Genomic DNA, 23,207 nt, shown 5'->3' with positions numbered 1-23,207 from the left:
CAACCCTGAGATCATGACATGAGTCGAAATCAAGAGTTGGATACTTAACCCACTGAGCCACCCAGGCACCCCTAAAAATACACTTATTTTAAACATTTGTAAAATAGAAGAAAAGATAAATAGACGTAATAAATGCTGTCAAATATCAACAAAAATTAATTTATAAATTTATATAATAAACTCACTGTTTGAGAATCTATAAATAAAGGACATAAGATAGTGTCTCATTCCCAATTTAGAGATTAAATGTGCATTAGAATGTCCTGAAAATGTTAGAAAATTGATCTTGAGTGTATTGATCTTAAATGATAAACATCTTAATTCTAGTATATGGAGATGCAATTAATATGTTTATCTACCTTGTATCTTGCAGCCTTGCTACTCTACTAGTTTTTTTAGTAGATTCTACTGGGTCTTTTTCATAAAGGATCATGTCATCTCCAAATAAAGACAGTTTAACTCTTTCTAATCTTGATGTATTTTATTTCTTTTTTTCCTATTTGCACTGGCTAGCACTTCTTGTACAACATTGAAGAGAAGTGATGAGAGTGGAAAACCTTGTCATGTTCCCTATCTTAGGGGAATGATTCCATCTTTCACCAGTAATATGGTGTTAGCTATAGGGGTTTTTTTTGTAGATGATTTTTATGAGGTTGAGGAAGTTTTCTTCGTTCCTGTTTTGCTGGGAGCTTTCATCAGGAATGGATGTTGGATTTTGTCGAAATCTTTCTCTTTTTTTTCTCTCTTTCTTTTTCTTTTTTTTTTTTAAAGATTTTATTTATTTATTTGACAGGGAGCACAAGCAGGAGTGCGTGGGAGAAGCAGGCTCTCGGCTGAGCAGGGAGCCCAATGTGGGACTCAATCCCAGGACCCTGGGATCATGACCTGAGCTGAAGGCAGACACTAAACTGACTGAGCCACCCAGGCACCCTGTCAAAAGCTTTTTCTGTATTGAGATTATCATATGGTTTTTCTTTTAGTTTGCTAATACAGTGAACTACACTGATTGATTTTTGGATGTTAAGCCAACCCTACCTTTCTAGGATAAACCCCACTTGATCATGATCTATTATCCCTCTAATATTTTGTTAGATGCAATTTGCCAAATTTTAGTTGTATTTTTACATCTGTGTTCATGAAGGATATTATTCTGCAGTGTTTTCTTTTTGTTTTTGTTTTCTTGTGAAGTCTTTGCCTGGTTTTGGTATCAGGAGAATGCTGGCCTCATTGAATGAGTGGGAAATAGTTACTCTTGTTCAGTTTTCTGGAAGAGTTTGTGTGGAATTGGTATTCTTTTTGCCCATAATTTATTTAATGAATTTTTTATTTGAGTATAGTTGACACACGTTACATTATTTCCAGCTGTATTGCATAGTGATTCAGCTTCTCTATATGTCATGCTGTTATCACCACAAGTGCAGCTACCATCTCTCACAGTATCATTGACTATATTCCCTATGCTATGCCTTTGCCCATTTTTTAATTGGGTTGGTTTTTTTGGTTCGTTTTGTTGTTGAATTGTAGGAGTTCTTTATATATTCTGGATAAATGATTTGCAAATACTTTCTCTTATTCTGTGGATTGCCTTTTTACTCTATAGTATCCTTCGATGTAAAACAGTTTTTAATTATATTGAAGTCCTACTTATCTGCTTTTTCTTTTGTTGCCTGTGTATTTGTCATATTTAAGAAGTCATTGCCAAATCTAAAGTCATGAAGTTTTTACCCTATGTTTTCTTCTGACTTTTCTAGTTTTAGCTCTTATATTTGGGTTTTTGATCCATTTGAGTTACTTTTTGTATATGGTGTAAGGTAAGGGTAAAGCCAATTTTTGAGGACTTCCTAATACTGCCTGGCCAGGTAGAGGAGGATGAGCCTGCAAAGAGGAAGAAATACACAAATGTCAGTGTTGGTAAGAGGTCAGATAAGATGAGGACCCCCCAAAATGTTTATTACATTTAGCAACATGGAGGACACAGGAAGAAAAGCACAGGTCATGTTCTTGGAGCAATGACTGATCTAATTTATATGCGGCATACTATGTAGTAAATTAGATTAGAAGATTTATAGAGGTCAAATTGAGAAGGACTTTTTTTTTTAATCAAGAGTTGGATTTTTTTTTTTTAAGATTTTATTTATTTATTTGACAGACAGCCAGCGAGAGAGGGAACACAAGCAGGGGGAGTGGGAGAGGAAGAAGCAGGCTCCCTATGGAGCAGGGAGCCTGATGCGGGGCTCGATCCCAGGACCCTGGGATCATGCCCTGAGCTGAAGGCAGACGCTAAATGACTGAGCCCCCCAGGTGCCCCAAATTGAGAAGGACTTTGAGTGAGTTTGAATTTTATTCCCTGGGCAACAGTAAGGCATAAAAAATAATGAAATAATAATTCTTTCAGAAGGGAGAGAGTCTGATATCTTTTCGTCATTTTTGAAAAATTGAGTTCCCTTCCTAGTAAGGGAGGTATAGGTTAGGTCATGAATTCCATAGGAACTAGTTCTTCCTGGTTGGTGCTGACTTTTGGCCCTAGAAACAAATGCACTTCTCTTGACTATTGGATGTATGTAACATACTCGGCTTCTTGCTGATGCTACAGCTGGAAATAGCTCAGCTCTGTTTCTCTTTGGCCATGACTAGACTGTATTGAACTGGGTTATTTTAAGCTGTGGGCCAGACTGCCGATTGATAGATGTTATTTATGTGTCTGAAAGCTATCAAGAAGTGCTATTATTTTCAGTTTTCCTGTGCAGAAACTAGTTCTGAGTGTTTTCTTCAAAGTTGGAGCTGTTTATCTGGAAGCTGGCTACTCTGTGTGCCTCAATATAGGGTGATCCTGAACATATAACGTTTTATGTACCCCCAGTCCCTGTTACTTATCACCAGCATTTTCCTAATTAGAAGGTCCATTAAAAAAAAAAATTTTTTTTTGCTAGCTTATAGAGATAGAGGTGAAATAGACAGATGTCAACTTATATTTGGTGTAATAATTTAACCATATATAATGTCACAGTGTATAAAATAAACTTAAATATATATAAAAATATAATACATTCCAACAAATTTCTTGAAACAGTTTTTTTGAGATACTAATTAAAAAAAGATACTAATATATTTGTTGATTTTTTTAATTTGGTTTTTATAATTTCAGATATATAAAGTTGCAAAAGTGGTGCAAAGTATTCTCATACTCATCTAGTTGCCTTATTTGCTTTATTGTTCCCTGTGTAAATGTATCTGTGTTTATGCATATACATACATTTTTTCTGACTCATTTGAGAAGGAATTATAGATTTTATGATGACTCTGTATTTCTAAATCCTTCAATGTGTATTTCTTAAAAACACAGTTTCTTACATAAATACAACACAGTAATCAAAATCAGGAAATTAACACTGGTTCAATACTATTATCTAATATAGAGACCTTATTCAGATTTCACCAATTTTTGCAATTATGTCCTTTATAACAAAAGAAAAAAATTTTTTTCTGGTGCAGGATTCAATTTAAGAGCACATGTTGCATTTAGTTGTAATGCTTCTTATAAAGTATTTATTTTTTCAAACTCTGTTTGTCTTTGACATCAATATCTTCATCCTTACTGGAGCTACTTTTTGAGTCATCTAGACTAATTTTCATAGAGCTTATTTCACTTCTGCCTCTCTCTTTGAGATACAGCACTCTTTGATTCTGGTTATAGTAATGTCATTGGAAACATTATCCCAGGCTACAAGTAAATGACATTAAATAATGAAACATTAAAATAACTTATTGTTCTCATTGACCACATATGTATATATTTGGATTTCTACATAGTAGTATTCTACTACTTTTATAGTTTTTTAAATAAAAAGCTTGTTTATATAAGTGACATTCCCTCTGCATCTGAGAAATCATTCTTCTAGGAACAATTACTAAATTGCTTAAATATTCTTTAATCCATTTAAACCCATTTAAACCTATTCTCTTAGTAGAGCCACCTAAGCATTTAAAGTTAATATTGATTGGGTTTATTTTGAGCTGGTGTGTCTTCTCTAGCCAGTACTTTGTTCAAAATAATTAAAAGAGTTGTAAGGATATAAATAGGCAATTTCTTCCTTAAAAAAAAAAAAAAGCATCTCACCTTACATTAAGGCACATATAGTAATTCTCTACCCTGTCAGTCACATGCCAAATTCTAGAGTGCTTAAATTTTACTCATCACTGTGTGGCAGTGGCTTGGAGAGACATCTGCTCAAAGGACTTGGATCACAGTACTTTTGCCACGTGAGATGATAAATAATTTTAAATATTCACTACTTTTTAATCCTGTTTGATTTTTTTAAAGTTCTTTTGTGATTACTATTATAATTTATCAGATTAAACTTTATAGAGAGAAGAAATGATATCAAGATAGCCAAAAATTAGCTTTATAGTGAAGCAAATTAATTTATTTTACAACAACCAGAAATGAATTTTCTATTTAAACAAAAAGTTAGGACAATCTGAGAGGCAAAGATAAAATCACAGACCAAATAATAACATGCATATGTATTCCTTGTGAAAGGTCGAATAGCAGTCTTAAAAACAAATCTAACTTTCATTCCTGGATAATGTTCAGATAGGTTAGATGTTATAAACATAATATGAAGTTTGTGACTAATGTAACTAATTTCTACAAACAGGTGAAAATCTATGCTTTTAAATAAGTATTATACTTTCAAGTATAACCTCTCAAAGATATTAATGCTGTTTGGAAAATCTTTGAGATTCGCTATAGAGGCTACAGTGTATTTGTCAGTATAGGTAGTGGATTAGGAGCATGGACTCTGGTGCCAAACTGCCTCATTTCAGATCTTAGTTTCTACTTACTATTAGAGTCACCTTGGCAAAACTTCTTAAACTTCTTAACTTATTTATGTCTTAGTTTCCTTATTTGTAAAATAGGGATATTAATATCTATTCAGATTGTGAGGCAGTTCATAGAGGATGTGAATGACACCTTCTAGTGTTGGGCAGTGCAGCACCTTATTACCTACTTGTGGGGTTTTTGTGAACTTTAAATGAGTTAGTATATGTAGGACACTTAAGACACTGTCTTAAACACATGATATGCTATGCAGGTATTTGCTGTTCTTCTTTTTAAAAATATCCTCATGGTGGTGAATCTTTTGAGGATGGGTTATTATTCTTGGCAGTGGTTAATTTGGAGTCCTTTTTGTGAATAAGGAAGATCTTCAAAGTAATGACTGTTTTCTTGTATATAACCACTTAGCATTTATTCAACCCTTTCTTGCCTTTATTCTTACTAGTCTTATTTAAACTCTTAAAAATTTACCCCTTTATAAATGTACAATCAGTGGTGTTTAGTATATTCAGAGAGTTGTGCATATATCATCACTATCTAGTTCAGAATATTTTTTTTTTTTTTTAAAGATTTTATTTATTTATTCAACAGAGATAGAGACAGCCAGCGAGAGAGGGAACACAAGCAGGGGGAGTGGGAGAGGAAGAAGCAGGCTCATAGCGGAGGAGCCTGATGTGGGGCTCGATCAGAATATTTTCATCACCCAAAAAAGAAATCCTGTTCCTCTTAATAGTCATCCCTGTCTTTACTCCCCTTTCCAAGCCTCTGGCAATCATGAGTCTACTTTTGTCTCTATGAATTTGCCTATTATGGTCATTTCATATAAATGAAGTTATACAATAAGTGACCTTTGGTGTCTGGCTTATTTCACTTAGTGTAATGTTTTCTAGGTTCATCCATGTTGTAACTTGTATCAGTATGTCATTCCTTTGTATGGCTGAATAATATTCCGTTGAATGGATATACCACATTTTGTTTATCCATTCATCAGTTGGTGGGCATTTCAGTTGTTTTCATTTTTTGGCTGTTATGGATAATGCTGCCATCAACATTCGTGTACAAGTTTTTGGGTATATATCTAGGAGTAAAATTACTGGATCTTATGATAAGTCTATGTTTAACTTTTTGAAGAATTACTCAGCTTTTCCACAGCAGATGTACCCTTTTACAATCCCATCAGCATTGTGTGAGGGTTTCATTTTCATCATATCTTTGCCAATACTTATTATCTATCTTTTTGAATATAAACTTCCCAGTGTGGGTATGAATGGTATTTCATTGTTCAATAACATACTTCTAACTTAAAAAAAATTTATTTTTGATTTTAGACTTTATAGCTTCTTAACGTGATCAGTGAGGATTTAGCTGTTATACCACCTCCTCCCTGAAGCAACCTAACCCTTCGTTTTTACCATCCTTCCTATTTTCCAGCCAGCTTTACAAGAGTTAGATCAGAATTCATTGTTATGACCTAGTGTTGTTTGCAGCTGAGCACTGTGGTATTATCACATTGCCTTTCTTTTGATTTTTCTTGTGTTAAAATATGCTGGTTTTTTTTGCCGTTTTCCCACCTATATATGTGATTATTATTCCTAAATTTTTCTGTCAGCCTCTCAAAATTCCTCTGAGAACAGTTGAACGTTGGTGATTCATTAGTTCCTTTTTCCCCTGTAGTCCACCAGTGTTCTGCTCCATTTGGAATTTTTTTTTCTAGGCCTGTGGCATTGGTGACATATTGAGACTTTTTAAAAAACTGTCATCCTGGGAGATTAGTCAGATACTTAACCTCTGGATTGATCTGAATTTCTTGACATGTGAGGTTTGTTCCAACAAGCCTGTAAGAAAAGAAGAGTAAAAATATGCTAAATTAAAAGAAGTGGTGTGGGTGATTTCCGTAAAACAATAAAATAGGAGGGAAGACCAATATTGCACACATGATACAGTAGTGATTACTTATAATGCTATTTGTCTCAGAAATAACCTTGTATTAAAAAATGATAAACCCTTTGTACTGTTGAATAGTACAGCAAAAAAGAAAAATATATATATATATATATATATTTTTTTTTTGGTGGCCTGTTAAAAAGTGTACTCAGTTCAAGAATGCCAAACCGCACCTCCTCAGTTTGACTGGTGCTGTCTCTAAATACTGATATATAGGTATTAGAAATTTCTGTCAGCAAAAGTCCATGGGCATCACCAGTTAAATATTTTTGACCAAAAGCAGTCACTCTGTGAAAATGTTTTAAAGACAGTAGGAAGATGCAAAAATATAATTTTAAAAAAGTGGTTTTATTTAAGTGACAAAGATTTACAGCTCCTGTTATTAGAACTATCCTTTCATTTTTACAGAAAAGAAATATATCCTATATATGAGTACTTCATCTTGTATAATTTTCTTCCTATTGAATTAATTATTACAGCTTGCTAAATAACTCCTGTGAAGTAAGCATAAAGGAATATAATTAACTGGAGCTACAGCAGTTATAATACAGTAGGAGGCAGATGTACCTACTGAAGGATAAAAATAATTACTTGAGAAATACTAAAGTTAGAGTACTTCTGTGATAAGACAATTTCTCCCTTTTGTTTCAATATTCACAGCATCCCACCATGAAATGTTCAGTTATGGCTAAGAGCCCTTTCCCCTAAAAAGAATAACCTTGTTATTTAGTGAAGTGGCTATTCACATTAACTACAGGATTAATATTTTGAGCTCTCTTTTTCTTATTGCAAACACATCCTGGATTCTGTGGTGGCAGAAATATGTTGTACTTTTGTGTTCTAAAGACTTATGGTTCCTTATTTTTAATCTAGGAAAAGCTCAGGGGCTTAAATATTAATTACTAGGTTTTGAGTTATAGCTGTCTTTTATCTTTGGAAGCATCAATTTCATATAAATGAAAACCAGTAGTACATAAAAAGGTTAAATTTGGTCTCAGTACTTTGCAAAGAAAACTTAATACAAGATAGCAACTGTTTTATTATTATGTATGTGTATTTTTAAATTACCGAATTTTCTAGAATGTTGAGTTACTATAGCAGACACACCCAGAAATCCAAGTGGTTTAACCTAATAAAAGTTAATTTCTTGCTCACATCTCAGTCTAGAGAGGGTATTCCAGGTTGACTGGCTTCCATGTGGTCAGCTGGGAGCCCAGAAACCTTTTATCTTATGACTGTGCCTTCCTCTGCATTCTGGAATCCTCTCTATTCAACTGGCATGGAGAAGGCATACTGTTTATTACCCGTTTTACTCCAGAAGTGATACCAATAACTTCTCACATTCCAGTGGTAAGAAGTATCATGTGGCTCCATTTCAATGCCAACCTGATGGTGGTAGAGGTGGTGGGTGGGGTCAGTTGAGGGGCTTCTTGCAGCACCTCCCAAAACTAACACTGCGCTTTGGACAGGGAGCATGAATCTTTGGTGGTCAGTTTACTGTTCTGCTAAAAAATATTACTTCCCCTTTCATATTGTTACTCAAAGTTAATAATATTAGCTAGCTCTAGATTATAAGAAAACAGGAGGCAAGTGATTTCATGCCATAAATTCTTTACCCTATTCCTGAATTTCTCATTTCATTTTAAACCACCAAATATTTAGTCAATTATAGTCATTTAATCTTACAGTCATTGAACCACTGTGTTTTAGAACTAGCTGAAATCTATCGGTTCTCGGCCTTTTGGCTAAGATCAAGTGTAGAACTAGCTGAAATCTTAGTCATTTCTTCATTTGATAAATTAGGGAATAGGCCCAGAGAAATGGAGACGAATTCTGAAGGTTACTCAGCGACAGAACTAGGAAAAATACATTTCCTCTGTGCTAGTATGCTCTCCTCTATACTGTGTCGCTTTGGAAGGGTCTTCTTTTACAAATTCATATCTCTTAGATTAATGCAAATTGTTTCCTCCAATTTCTTTCCTTTCAGTACCCTCCTAAGGTACTTACCCTGGAGAAAGGGGAATTTTGATTGATGTAGAGGAGAAAGAGTGATCTGATAAGTATTTGTCATATTGTTATTGTTTGGACCATAGTGGAGTGTCAAGGTAAAATTTAAGAAATTGTTTAACTCTGTTCATACTTAATTCTAAACTTAAAAGGGTTGTTTTATTTTAAATAACAGCCCCCCCCACATTTAAATAGCTCTCCAGCATAAAGTAATATAAATGCATTGCAGAAAATAAAGAAAAGTATATCTTTAAAATGACATGTAATTTTGCTTTCTAATAGTGGCCACAGTAGCATTTTGAGATATTTCTTCCTGGTATCTTCTTTCATTATAGAGTATAGGAAAAAATTTTTAATCTGTATTAAATAAACTTAACATGATATCCTAAGCATAGTCCCATGCTTGTCAATGTTGTTAGAAAATATATTAAATGGCTTTATAATTTTGTAGTAGACAGATGTACTGTATTAGTCACTCATCTTTTGTCGGATTTTATATTTAAGGTGTCATAAATTACAGGTTTAAAAATAAATTTTAAATAAGTAATCTCAGTGGTTGGGTAGGCTCTTTTTGTCAGTGTGCATATTTCCTGAGATAAATATAAGTAGAGCTTTCTCTGCGTAAGGTTTTATTGTCTTCTCTGTGTTCCTCAAGGTTGTGCTAGAAATGGGGTACTTTGTGTACTTGCTTGTCTCTCTACTGGTTTGTAAACTTTTAGAGGATCGAGGTTTATTTTCTTTTATCTTTGTATCTCCATTGCTCAGCACAGTGCCAGGAACATAATAGACATTCAGTGAAATATATATAGATAGATAGATAGATACCTATATCTATATCTATTTATATATATTTTTTTACCTTTAAGCTCACTAGTGGCAAAAGAGGAGGGCACAAAATTTAGCTTCAGACCAAAGAAAGATACAGCTTACTGTTTTGTACTCTGGTTCATTGTGGCTCTCTTATATTTTCCTTTTTCCACTCATTATTCTCCTCCTTCCTACTCTCTGGTTTTAATATCAGGACCATAGTTTGAGACAAGTCTTGCCACCTTCACATTTAGCTTATTCTTGTTCCTGTTTAAGGACTCAGAGGGTAGGTTAGAGGTGTTAAATTTATTTTTTTTTAAATTTTAATTTGTGTTGTAAAGTTTTCTTCCCTGAATAAACCCACCAAAAGACTTCAGTTTTTTTAATGGAACACTTTAGATAGATTTCAAAGAAAGTGCATCAGTGTGTATATTTTATGTGCATGTGTATAAAATGTTTGCATATGTAATTATGTATGTTTGTATTTATATGTCTGTGTATGTATTATGTGTAGGCCTACCTGGTTACTTAACTTAGGGGCTGGGGTAGAAATGTTAAATATGTGATTGTTGAATTCTCTAAGAAACCTGAGCTCCATCAGGTTTACGTTTTGGCTTTTTGGGTAGAAAGTTGTATAATTATAGGTTCTTTGGTAGTTGGATGACACTCTCACTCTGTCCCTGGCCTCTTGTGTACACATATGTAAATATTTAAATGTTCTTGTCTAGTATAGTATAGATGCTTAAAATATTAATTGTGGTCAGCTAATTGTGTGGTTATTGGTACTCATCTATTGAGAACAATAAGTCACAGCATCTTTATTTTAGAACACTGCGTCATGTTGCCTATGATAATGCAAAGGTGGACTGATTTCTAGTAAAGACATTTTAAAAATGGGACATCACTTAGAAGCACAAAAAAGTTTAGTTGTCTCTGGGGGTATTCTCAGATAAGTCATTTATGTTTTATTTACATTCTTGGAACTTCAGACATTTAGGTTAGGAGACCGCCCTTCCTGATTTTTTATGGTAAAAGGTTTCTCTGTTCTGAAGCACTGAGATCAGGATGGTTGAGGGGAGGGAGGTGCCGAGAAGCTGAGTTAGGAGGAGGCAACAGTGCAGGTGGCCTGAATGGTGGCTTAGGATGATGTGTGGGGTCGGGGCCGGGGTAGGGGGGAGATAACCCCACTGCTGGCACAACTTACACCTCACTAGTGTTTGAAGTCAGGAGGTACAGGGATTGCTTACCAGTCTCCCTGTAAAACAGTGGTTCTCAACTTTGGCTGCATATTAGAATCACCTGTAGGAATTTTAAAAAATCTCTACATGACACCAATTAAATCAGATTCTCCAGGAGTGGAACCTAGGCATCAGTATTTTTAAAAGCTTCCCAACAGATTCCCATGTGCAGTGAAGGTGAGAATCCCTGCAAATTTCAAGTAAGCTGCAGAGAGGATGTATTGTATAGCTACTGGCTGTAGTTGGACCTCATCAACTATAATTAACCAGTTGGGAATTCTTGCTGGAAACTTAAGGTTCATTCATCAGCAAATGTTCATTGAGCCTCAACCTTGTACCAAATTCTTATTAATTGTTAGGAATATAAAGATAAGGTGTGGTTGATAAAGGATTGTAATGTAGTAGAGGAAATAGAAATAATAAAAATGTAATATAGGGCATATCGAATATTTAGATAGACATGTTTTTAAGGTATTACTGGAAATACAGCAGTAGGAGCAGGTAACTCTGCCTGAGCTATGGAATATGGAATGGGGGAGAAGTGAGCAGTGGTCAAGGTTTCACAGAGAAGTAATGAATTAAGAATTTATCGGGTAGAAAAGGGAGAAAGAGGAAATTTTGGTAAGAAAGGTAGTACCATGCAAAGATGTGAAGAGACTGAAGGAGTATGTGTTCAGATATTTGTAGCTAGAAAGGTAGACCAGAGTCAGGTGGTGAAGTGCCTTATAAACAACATTCAAGAATATGGATGTTGTTTTGCATGTCAGGTTGTCACAGGGTCAAATGTATACAGGGTCGAAATAGAAGCTGGTCAGGTGTCAGGTAATAGTGGAGGGTCTAGCAATCCGGACAGCATGGACTTTGCTTAAAAGCGTTTAAGTAAGAGCTGATTTTTAAAATTTAAGTTCAAAGTAAAAGAAAATGGAATACTCTTATGGTGAAATGAATCTGTCAAATTCAAACTGCAAGGACCAGTTTGTAGTAACTTCAGTGTAAGAGACAACTATAGGATAAAAAAACAAGGAAAAGCTGTACGATTTTGTAGCATTTCTAAAGAAGTACCATAGAAATATAATTAAGAGTTGGGGTTGCCTGAAGATGTGGAGATGAGAACATGATGAAAAGGTTAGTGTAGTAATCTAGGTAAAATGTTCCAGCAAGCCATAAATACTTTCAAACAAGGTAGCCTACATTTATTGGCTACTCGTTTCCTCTACTGTTAAGCTGCCTGCATTGATCATATCTTCTTCCCAGCTCCATCTATTATATTACTATACTGCTCCCCATCTTCGTTGTTATTTGTTCTATTCTGCTTCTCTCTGTGTTGAACAAGGTTTTGTTTCTGCATTGGTTCGGATTCTTAGGTTAACATTCTGATATTTCATAGACACTTTCTTCTATTTCATCTGTAATTTAGCACTTCTGCATCTGGCTATTGCTCCCAACATCTCACTGTGGGAAGACTCACCAAAGCAAGCTACTGGTTTTAGTTTACAACTGTTATCTTTAATGCACACTCGGAAATAAGCTTAGTCTTGGATGGAGAACCACCATTTTTCTATTTATAAGATGCTGGTTATTATCACCACCAGAAACATTGTGCATTTGTTTAGATGGCTCCTTAGTCAAACAGTTTTATTATTAGAACCTTCCTCCTGTTTTTGGTCTAGCTTTTCTTTGGGTTCTACCAGCTAAAATGAACAAGCATTAACATTTTATGATATTTATGTTGCTTTTTGCATCCTACTGCTTCCCTTGTTTAACTGGGATCTATGCATTGTAAACTCTTAGTCTTCATATGTCTAAAACCATTTCTTCTTTCTTTTCCCCCTTCCTTACGCAAATATTTATTGACTATCTGCTCTTTGCCAGGAACTGTCTAAAACCATTTCTTAAATGATAGTTTAGCCAGTATAAAACTCAAGGGCAGGGCGCCTGGGTGGCTCAGTCGTTAAGTGTCTGCCTTCGGCTCAGGGCGTGATCCCGGTGTTCTGGGATCAAGCCCCGCATCAGGCTCTTCTGCTGGGAGCCTGCTTCTTCCTCTCCCACCCCCCCTGCTTGTGTTCCCTCTCTCACTGGCTGTCTCTCTGTCAAATAAATAAATAAAATCTTTAAAAAAAAAAAAAAACTCAAGGGCGACAGCTGTTTTCCTTTAGCAACTTGAAGATCGTTAGCTTTCTTGTCTTTTGGGCTCTGTTGCTGCTAATGAGAAGTTGCTATCAGTCCAGTGATTCCTTTGTTGGTAACCTGTCTTTTCTTTTTTCGTTTTTCTCTTTATTCTTGCTGCTTTGTAGTTTGTACGGTATCTAGATATTAGATTTATTTTTAATTACCCTATTCATTAAGATATAATTCCTTTTTTAAATTTAAGTTCAATTAGCCAACATACAGTACATCATTAGTTTTTAATATATACTTTCTATCTAAGGACTCTTCCAGTCTGGAGTATTCTTAGCCTTACCTCTTCAGTGTTTTCTTAGCTATTCCCACTGTTCTGAACTTTTAGCATTTCTGTTAGGCATATGTACTTCTCAATTTGTCTTTTATCTCTCTTGTTTTAAAATATTTTTATCACTTTATTTTTCTCTGCTACATTCTGCGTCAGTTCCTCAGTACTTTTTCATTGGACAACTCTCTTTGGACAGGTTAATAGGTGAATCATTGGGTAAGGAGTTTATGACTGGTGGCCTTTTATGTATGTGTATATATATGTGTGTGTGTGTGGATTTAATTAAATGAAATAAGAGGACAGGTCATCTGTTGATAGGGATTTTTGGGTAAAGTAAGTGAGACATAGAAAGTGGTGAAGGTCACTAAGATGAGTATATTATTCATTTCTTGGTTAAAAAGCTTTTATGTACAATTTTTTAAAGATAAAAATATAAGGAAAATAGCTAATAATCATAATCTTGATTTTTCCCTCAGCACTAAAGAGAGCTTAGTTGTATTAGCTGAAAACAGGTTTTTTTGTTTTTGTTTTTGTTTTTTTGCTTTTTACTTTTTACTTTATATTAGCAGAAGGCAAAGAAGAAAGGTCTAATAGTTAAAAGACCTGTGTTATAGACTTGGTTCTGCCAGAGCTTTTGATTAGTTATTTTGCCAGTTTTTTAAATTTATAAAATAGAAATAAGAGTATATACCTTACTTATTTTTAGTACTGTATTGTTTTTATGAAGATTGTTGAGATGGTCGACTATAAAAATGTTTTGAAAACCACAAACATTGTTCGTAAGATATGAGATGCAAAGGTATAAAGTGGTATAAAGTGTAACCCATAGATTTAAATTATTTTAGAAGTGCCATTTTTATGCTATTTTCTCCAAATTGAAGTAGATAATGTGTTAGATGTATAGCATTAATTTTTAAAGATGTATGTTTGCTTTTCTTTTTAAAATAGTTACCAATTCTAAGTATTTTATTTTACTTGGTTTGTCCCAGTGAATTCACTTGCTAAAGGATTTTTAGAAAAACATGTGGATAAAATATTTGTCATTTAAATTAGATATTTATATTCAACATTTACTATATTTGAATAACAGAGATTTATTGTAAGAATAACTGCTCTATGTAAAAGTGGATGATATTTTTGTCCTTTTAAAGGCACTAGAACTAAACTTTATTAATTTGATATAAGATTACTTAAGTTATGCCTTATCTTTTTCTTGCTTGACAGGCAACCAGATAAACTGGTGGTAGTTTGGACAAGAAGAAGCCGAAGGAAGTCTTCTAAGGTTTGTCTCTTTTCTAAATTCTTTTCTAAATTTCTTACCCAAATGTTGCATTTAACTTTTAGTCAAATTATGAAGCTTCTCTGGTCCCGGCATAGAATATTTTAAAATATTACTTGATATTTTGGGTTATTTCTAATTATCTAATCTACTAAAATGATTGATCAGGCATTGTGATTGTTTAACTGCAGTTCTGAAAATGGGAGCCAGATACCTGAGTTCTGATCTTGGGTGTGGTAGCCTGGAGTAACATCATTGTTATTTAACTTCTCTATACAATGGTAATCATGAATTAATGATTAAATAGGTACCACACTTACAAAATTGTACCTGGGATTGTTTACTCAGATTCCAAGAGGATGAAATTAAGGCAAACTTAAGAAATGATGAGTTATCTGAGTCCATTGCTGGGTTCAGAAAAGAGTTAGATTTTTCAAAGGTTTAAATTTTTTGCACTTAAAGCTTTGTGGGGAGTAGAACAGAATTTTTAAATGTTCAATAACAGTGAATATTTTTGTAAGCACACAATAACTATAAGCATGTTTAGTGGATATTGGTTTTTCCATAAGTAGTCCTGTGTGAGGAAAAAATTTATTCCCTTTAATTTGTTTAATTAAATTTCAGAATTTTTAATATTTCAGGGGCATCTTATCAAATTTTATTCAACTAAAATTACATATAGATCTTAATTATACAATGTAATGAGTTTTGATCAACATATACTTGTGTTATTAGTGCTCCTATTAGGATATAGACTATTTTCATCACTTTTTCCTTTGTGTCTTCTTCCAGTTAATTCCCAACTCTCAGAGGCAATCACTATTCTGATTTTCCTATCACCATAGACTAGTTTTGCCTGTTTTTGAATTTCATGTAAATGGAATCATACAGTAGTCCTATTTTATGTGTGGTTTCTTTTGCTCAACATAATGTTTTTGAGATTTATTCATGCTGTTGTGAATATTGGTTGTTTTTTTTTTTTAATATTGAGTAGCATTCCATCAAGTGAATATACTGCAGTTTGATTATTTATGCCCCTGTTGAAGATTTGATTAATTTCTAGTGAATATCCCGAATATTCACTATTGTGAATAAGTCTGGTATAAATACTACTGAAACAGTATTTTAGGGGACAAATATTTTAATTTCTCTTGGGCAAATACATAGGAATGGAATTTGCTGGGTAATAGTGTTGGTACATTTTTAACTTTTAAATGTATTTCCAGCAGCCACATAGGAAAGGTCCATTGCATCATATCATGAACAACATCTTTTTCAAGCATATATTTATAGTTTGGGGGCATTGTATTTTGAGCCTATAATATTTTCTTATTCATTTACATGGCTATGAGGAAGGGTTCTGAAAGTAGACTTAGGGTCTTCTCTGTTTTGCTGGACATTTGTCACTTTTGCCTAGTGGGTCTTAGGCTTTTGTGGAAAGGAACAATATAAGGTCATCCACTTAAGTATGATAGATGAATATGACTATAACTATGAATGTTAGACCCTATGTGTTTTAGCTGTCAAGTGAAAGTGATTGCCTCCTTTTAGTAATTAGATACTAATTATTTTCTAAAAAATATGAAATACAGTGAAATACTTTAGATTATAGGTCAATTCAGAATACATACCCATATTTGAAGTTAAATACACCTTTATTTGATTGCATTTTTGAAAGTCAGATAACTTTTAGGTCCAGATTATATTTCATATTATATCCAATACTTATTGAATCCTGATGGTGAAATCCAAACTTATGAGGCTACAGATTGATTTTTCTCAGAATACAGTATTTTCTAGAAGGGATTATTTCTTAGACTACTGTCCAGTTGTGATGCTCTTTATATTTCAAATCCCTACTGTGTATTTCAGAATCATTGTGTTTTCTCTTAAAACATTATAGATGTATTTCTTTTGAAATATGAGAACCCACAATGTGTTAAGCTCTTTACAGCAAGTGCATAGCATGTTCATGCATATGTGAAATGCTGTTTTATAAATTGTACAGAACACCCAAAAGGGGACCTAAAAATCCAGTTCCAGAAATTATGAAAGAAATGATAACAATATTATTCTAAACTTTAAACAAATAGCTGTTTTTTTTTTTTTTTAAATCTTAAGAAACTTGAAATCCATGACATTTTGGAATTCTTTAAAAAAAACTTGTGTCCCCAGCTATTTTTTTTAAATTAACTATTGGTTATACTAAATCCAAAGACTAGTACCACTTTTTTCTTCTGAAAGTCAGTTCTATTTTCTGATGGTTTTTCTTTAAAATACACATTATTTGCTGCTGAGTCCCATTGAAGTCACTGAGGAGGAAGAAGATCTCTACAATCATTGGCCATTTACTTTTAACTGTGTTTTTGGAAAGAGTTTGAGTTGTACAGTGATCAGTTTTGGTTTTTGTCATCCATATAGCTTGTTATTTCTCTTCCCTGATTCTATCTATCTTTTTTTATATTGATAGATTGGAACTTGTAACTGAGATGCAGATAAATGTCAGATTGGAGAATAAATAAGGCATATTACCTTATTTAAACTTTAGTTCTCAGTTTAGTGCTCACTTTCTTTGGGCACATGTCTATTTTTATAGCTAAATACATAATTAAAATTCATTGATGACTCATTTTTTATTGAGAAAATAATTACCGTGGATAATTAACACAATATATAGCTTCCCTGCCTCTTCTCCTCAAGTCATGGCATTTATAATAAAGATTTTTGTCAGGATGCAGTTAATTTGTATATGCTTAAATAAGTTATTTTTCAATAAAATATAGGACAGTAGGAAGCAGGACAATTATGATAGTCCCCCCAAATTATGGCAGAGTAGTATGTTGCCTTAAATATGGCTTTCCAGCTAGAAATTTAAGCTCACAGAAAGATAGGAGAATTCCAAAGGGAAATCAGAGCTTTAAAGTCCTCACAGGCTTTTTAATGGCATTACCACCTTTACTTCTTGCTCTGTGGTTGTGCTCCAGCCTTTTACAACGTGCTGTGATATCAGGAGGGGGAGGTACAGTTGCAGAGCTTTGCCTTAATGGCAACAACTGTAAGGTAACTTTATATGTGACATCTTAAACATATAGGTATATGCAGTTTTATAAATTGAAAATTATTTAACAACTGACAACCATAAGTTTTTAGTGAAATATTTTTATTTTGTAGGAATCAGAAATAACAAGTGAATGTTTAGTCTGTATTCAGTACCATATTAGGTACAAGTCTTTTAGGGAAGGTGTGACATGAAATAGTTAGAAAATAAGGCATTTTGAGGGTTAGGACCCTATATTGAGAAATGTTACCTTTTTCCTAGGCCTGCTTTGACAAACGATCTGTCATATGATTAAAAAGTGAGAAAAATTGTATAAGGGGAACTGGTTAATGTGGTCTGATCCTTTGTACTATTATCTGTACTAGGATGCTGACAAATAAAGAAATAACCTGCCTTTCCTAACTATACAAAGAAGCTGAACAGCTGTACTTGTGTTTCTGTGCCTAATTATTTTCTAAAGAATCCTTTCTGTTACTCTCAATGGAAACTGATCACGGTTCTTGTAGTGCTGATCTTTGCCAATGTGATGTGCTTTTTCTAATCAAGTTCTTAAAAACCTAAATTAACGTCCCCATGGATTTGTACAATTAGATGTTTATTGCACATATTGGTATTTTTACCCAATTTAGTACTCACTATTTATACCCATATTTGGCTTTTCATTCTTTTTCTAGCTTCAGTTTCTTGAATTCCGTTTGAGGTGGAAGTTGTAGTAAGCTCTTTGAAAATAGGAATACTTTTTTTCATGTTTGCTACGGTGTGCATTCCTGGTTTCCTCTCCAGTAAAATTTACTTGGTCCTATTTTCTGCCTACTCTGTAGTAATTAGCTAACATTATAAAGCTGGTAGTGCCAGCTACTCAGCTGGACTAATTGATTTTGTTACAGTGTCCTAACTTAGTCAAGTTGTACAGTCTCTAAAAGGAATAAGAGAAAGCCAGATCTCTGACTTAGTTGGACGTTTTTTGCTGGGGAGAGAGATGCTGGTTAGAATGGTAAGAAAATGACAGCATGCTAGCAACTTGGGAACTAGCACACCCTTACATCTTTTTTTAATTAAAAGAAAAAAGATTTCAGTTTGTTGAGCAGATTGTATTTTTGTTTGTTGAGCAATCTAGTTTCTGTGATCCAAGACTGAGAATTGAAAGAGGTCATTTAGAAGACCAGCATTAGGGTACCTGAGGAAATGATCTGACATTACCATCTACTAACTTTGCCCAGTTGTTAGGTAGTCTCTGCATTACCTGCTTTTCATCTCCATATCATCTAATAAATGTTAAGACCTTAGGGATAGAAAACTATTTTCTTGACTACTGTGTGAATCAGGGATAGAGCTGGGTATGATGTTGGTTAAGTAAAAAAATCTGAACTTGGAAATCATGGAGGTGGTTCTCCTACTGATGACTAGTTCAGGCAAGCTGTTTACTCTTTAATTGCTTTAGTTTCCTTATCTGCATTAGATCTCCTAAGGATATCTTCAGGTCTAAATTTCTTTGATGGTCATTTCTTCATTAAGAATTTTACAAAAAGGGGGCCCCTGGGTGGCTGAGTCAGTTGAATATCCCACTTGTCGTTTGGCTCAGGTCATGGTCTCATGGGTCATGAGATCGAGCCCCAAGATGGATTCTGTGCTCAGTGGGGAGTTTGAAGATTCTCTCACTCTTCCCCTTACCCCACTTGCACACATTCTTTCTTTCTCAAATGAATAAATCAATTTTTTAAAAGAATTTTACAAATACTTTATCTTTCTGTTGTGGTTAATAAGGAGAGTTCAGTTATTATACTCTTCTTATGTTTTTATTCTATGGGGAGGCTATGAAAATAGAATGATGGTGAGTTTGAAGAGACCAGAGGAATAGCCTGATCTACCATCATAGTACATGAGATGACACAGAAATCCTCACAGACATTTATGATAGAGAATTGTCATCAATCTTCAAGATTAAGTATGTAGAATATGTAGAGCAGGGTTTTGATTAAAGATTATCTAAGGTAAGCAGAAATATACTTTTCAAAATGGAGATTGTTTACTTCGTGGAGTTTTTGTCCTAGGATTGTCAATAGGCATATTTCCATAAATAGGCAGGGCAATAGAGGAGTCTCTAGAGATAATTTTTAATCAACAGCACTCAGCTCTTTACCTTTGGGTATGGTGTGCTAAGTCTGTTGTGGTGAATCTTTACTTCCCTTCCCTTACCTGAAGTTTTGTGACTGGAGGGCAATGGAGAGCAAATAGAGGGAGAATTATTGACAATTTATGGATTGGAGTGAGGAGAATGCTACTAAACCTATTTCTTATGGTGGTATTTTAACTAACAAGATATGATATGATTTGAATGGACATAAATTTCCATGATCTCGATCCTTTCTCAGTTCCATTTTGTGGGTTCAGATTCAAAATCTGCCACTTACTTGCTGTGTGATCTTGGGCCAATCTGTGCCTCAGTTTTCTCATCTGTTAAATTTGTTCCTGGCGCACATCTGCACTCATATAACTTCTTTCCTATTATCACTGACAAAGGCCAGTCTGTCTCCTTTTCTATCATTAAGGACATTACTCTAGTAATTCTTTCTCTTTTGCATCATTAAATTTCCCCCTTAACTGGATATTTCCCATCAGCATTAAAATATTTTTCTCTTATTAAAAAAATTCTCTCTGACACTATTTTACCACTATCACCAGACTGTTTTTCTCTTTCTCTTTCAGCAAAACACTTCAGAGGAATTGCGTGTACTTGATATCTTTAATTTCTTTTTTCCTATTCTTTCTTGAACCCATTCCAATCCAATCAGGCATTTGCTCTCCTTATTCCACAGGAACAGCTTTTGTGAAGTCAGTAATGGCTTCTGCTTTGTTAAATCCAGTGGTCATTTTTCAGGCCTTGTCCTGTCTAACCTGTCATCAAGACTGGGCACAGGTGATTGTTCCCTTCTCCATGAAACATTTTCTTCACTAGCTTTCAGGATGCCACATGCCTCTCGTTTTCCTTCTGCTGTACAAACCCTCTTTTGCTGAGCCATCCTCATTTCTTGGATATGTTAATGTTGTGCTCCAAGGTTCATTTTTGAACATTTATATTCTCTAGCTGTACTCCTTCCCTTGGGATCACATCCACTCTTAAGCTTTAAGTATTACCTGTGTGCTAATGATTCCCAGATTTATTACTCTAGGCACATATATCCACCTGCCTATTTGAACATGTACATCTGACTATGTAATAAGTATCTATTCTCTTTCAGTTTTGATTTTTTTATTTCTTCAATTAACTTTCTTATCCAGCTTTGACTAGAAATGCCACCACAACAAAAGAACCATAGTGGTGACCCCCAAATTTGGGGAGTCCTTAGGGAACCATGATAAACAAGATTTACAAGAAAAAAGAATCTTGAAAATTATAAGTGCTAGAAATATTAACTCTGTAAAAACTGCTTGCTTCTTTACATGTGCCAAATAAACATTACAGTTTAATAGGAAATGAACTTAAATGCAAAGTATATACTTTGTTTTTCCTTTTAAAGAATGAAATTGCCTTTAAGTTCCTAGATCACAAAATATTTTTTAAAATATTTCTCCTAACAAAATTTTTATCCAGTCACAAATAGTAGCTTTTGAAAACATGAGACACCTCATCTTTGCATACTCTTTTATGTGGTGGTGGGGAGGGAAGAGGGTAAAGTTTTGGTTACAGATAGTAATCTATAGCTGTCATGTGATAGAATTGTCATGGCCCAAGTTTAATGCTTGAAAAGTCTTATTTGACTAATCATTTTTGTTTCAAGGAGACTACAGATCTGATGGATAGTTTAATAGGGTCGATAAACTTTTGTAAATTATTAACATGGCATTTCCTGTACTTCATATTGAAGCCATTATTTCTATTCTGGTAGGCTCATAGCTGGCAACCTGGAATAAAAAATCCATATCGTGGTGTTGTAGTGTGGCCTGTTCCTGAAAACATTGAAATCACTGTGACACTTTTTAAGGTAAGTTCCATTTTTATAAGTCATAGAACTTAAATAGTCATGGTTCTAAATGACAGAATATTTCATTATTCATTGTTCTATATATCTGAGTCCAACCTGGTTCCTTGATGTGCATTACTTTTATGGATATAGCAATTTAGAACAATGCAAGGGCATCAGGGTATTTCATGGTCTATGAAGTCAGAATAATCTGGGAGCCCTTTTGGACTTCTTACAATTGACATCAGTTATAATACTTCTTTTACTACTTCCTACATTCTACTCCCAGGAAATTTTAAAGTGCTTCTTTGTGGAAAGCTGAGGTTTATGGAATTCTTAGTCCTGAGCCTCATGTTGTGAGCCCAGTTTGACTAACTATAAGATGTGTTTTTTTTTTTTTTTTAAGATTTTATTTATTTATTTGACAGAGATAGAGACAGCCAGCGAGAGAGGGAACACAAGCAGGGGGAGTGGGAGAGGAAGAAGCAGGCTCACAGCAGAGGAGCCTGATGTGGGGCTCGATCCCATAACGCCGGGATCACGCCCTGAGCTGAAGGCAGACGCTTAACCGCTGTGCCACCCAGGCGCCCCTACAAGATGTGTTTTAAAATTAGTACTTGAGGGGCGCCCGGGTAGCTCAGTTGGTTAAGTGACCGGCTCTTGATTTCAGCTAAGGTCATGATCTCAGGGTCTCACGTCATGATCTCAGGGTCGTGGGATCAAATCCTGCATCAGGCTCTGTGCTCAACAGGAGTCGGCTTGAGATTCTCTCTCTCCCCCTCTCTTTACCCCTCCCCCCACTCTGTCTCTCAAATAAATAAATAAATCTTTAAAATTAGAATTTGAGGAGTATTTTATTGATGTTAATGTAAGAAGTTCTAAATTGATATTTGATAAATATTGATATTAATATTTTACAAATACTGCAGCTTAAAAGCAAAATTCTGGTTGTAAATTCAAAGGGCAGATCCAAAAACATAGCTGTATGTATACCTACCTGCCTATTAATACATACATGCTTTTTTCTTGAAAGTCTTCCATATTTCCTGGAGCATTATAAAGTAGTCCTCACCAAGTCCTCATTAAGCACTAGAATCTTTACTTTCCTAACTAACTCCCTACCTGCTCCAAAAGAATGGTGGGGAAAAGTCTCATTTTTAGACTTTATGAAAGTGGTGAAATTAGAAAGCACACGCTTCATTTCTTCTTTGAAGCGTTCCAGTTGTATTGAAGTTACTTTTTCAGGACAGAAGGGATGAGACAATAGCTGCTCTTCCTTTTTTTTTTTCAGAAAGTTCAGGACCATCCTATAGCCCTTCAGTCAGCTATCCTAAAAGCCTGTTATTGAACCTCCCTCATCTATATACTTCCTAGTGGAATGATACAGTAAGCTTGGTAGAGAGTGCAAGACCTTTAATTCTCACAGCAACCCTAGGGTTGTGTAATTATTCCTGTTGTACTGATAAGGAAACTGAGACTAAGGAAGAAGGTCTCTTGCTAAGTCACAGTGATTTCACCCTCTTCATTCTTCTACATTGTACGACCTATCCTGTAATAAAAACTACAGCAGGATCTCTGATATTCTTGAGGAAGATTTTTAAGTAATCTCTTGAGTATTTTGAT

At 34.5% G+C, this 23,207-nt stretch overlaps 1 protein-coding gene across 5 annotated transcripts in view; it reads left to right on the top strand.

Moving 5' to 3' along the window:
- The window catches only part of EHBP1 (EH domain binding protein 1), a 327,617-nt gene that overhangs the window by 42,700 nt on the left and 261,710 nt on the right, over positions 1-23,207 (top strand). For all 5 annotated transcript variants that reach the window (XM_040623431.1, XM_040623432.1, XM_040623430.1 and 2 more), the window contains exons 3-4: positions 14,510-14,567; positions 21,510-21,605. In XM_040623431.1, the coding sequence (XP_040479365.1) occupies positions 14,510-14,567; positions 21,510-21,605 (154 nt within the window). The remainder of the gene's footprint in view (positions 1-14,509; positions 14,568-21,509; positions 21,606-23,207) is intronic.

This window comes from Ursus maritimus, unplaced genomic scaffold (assembly GCF_017311325.1).
Source record: "Ursus maritimus isolate PB19 unplaced genomic scaffold, ASM1731132v1 scaffold_6, whole genome shotgun sequence".
NCBI lineage: Eukaryota > Metazoa > Chordata > Mammalia > Carnivora > Ursidae > Ursus > Ursus maritimus.
This window is presented reverse-complemented; position numbering and strand designations above follow the sequence as displayed.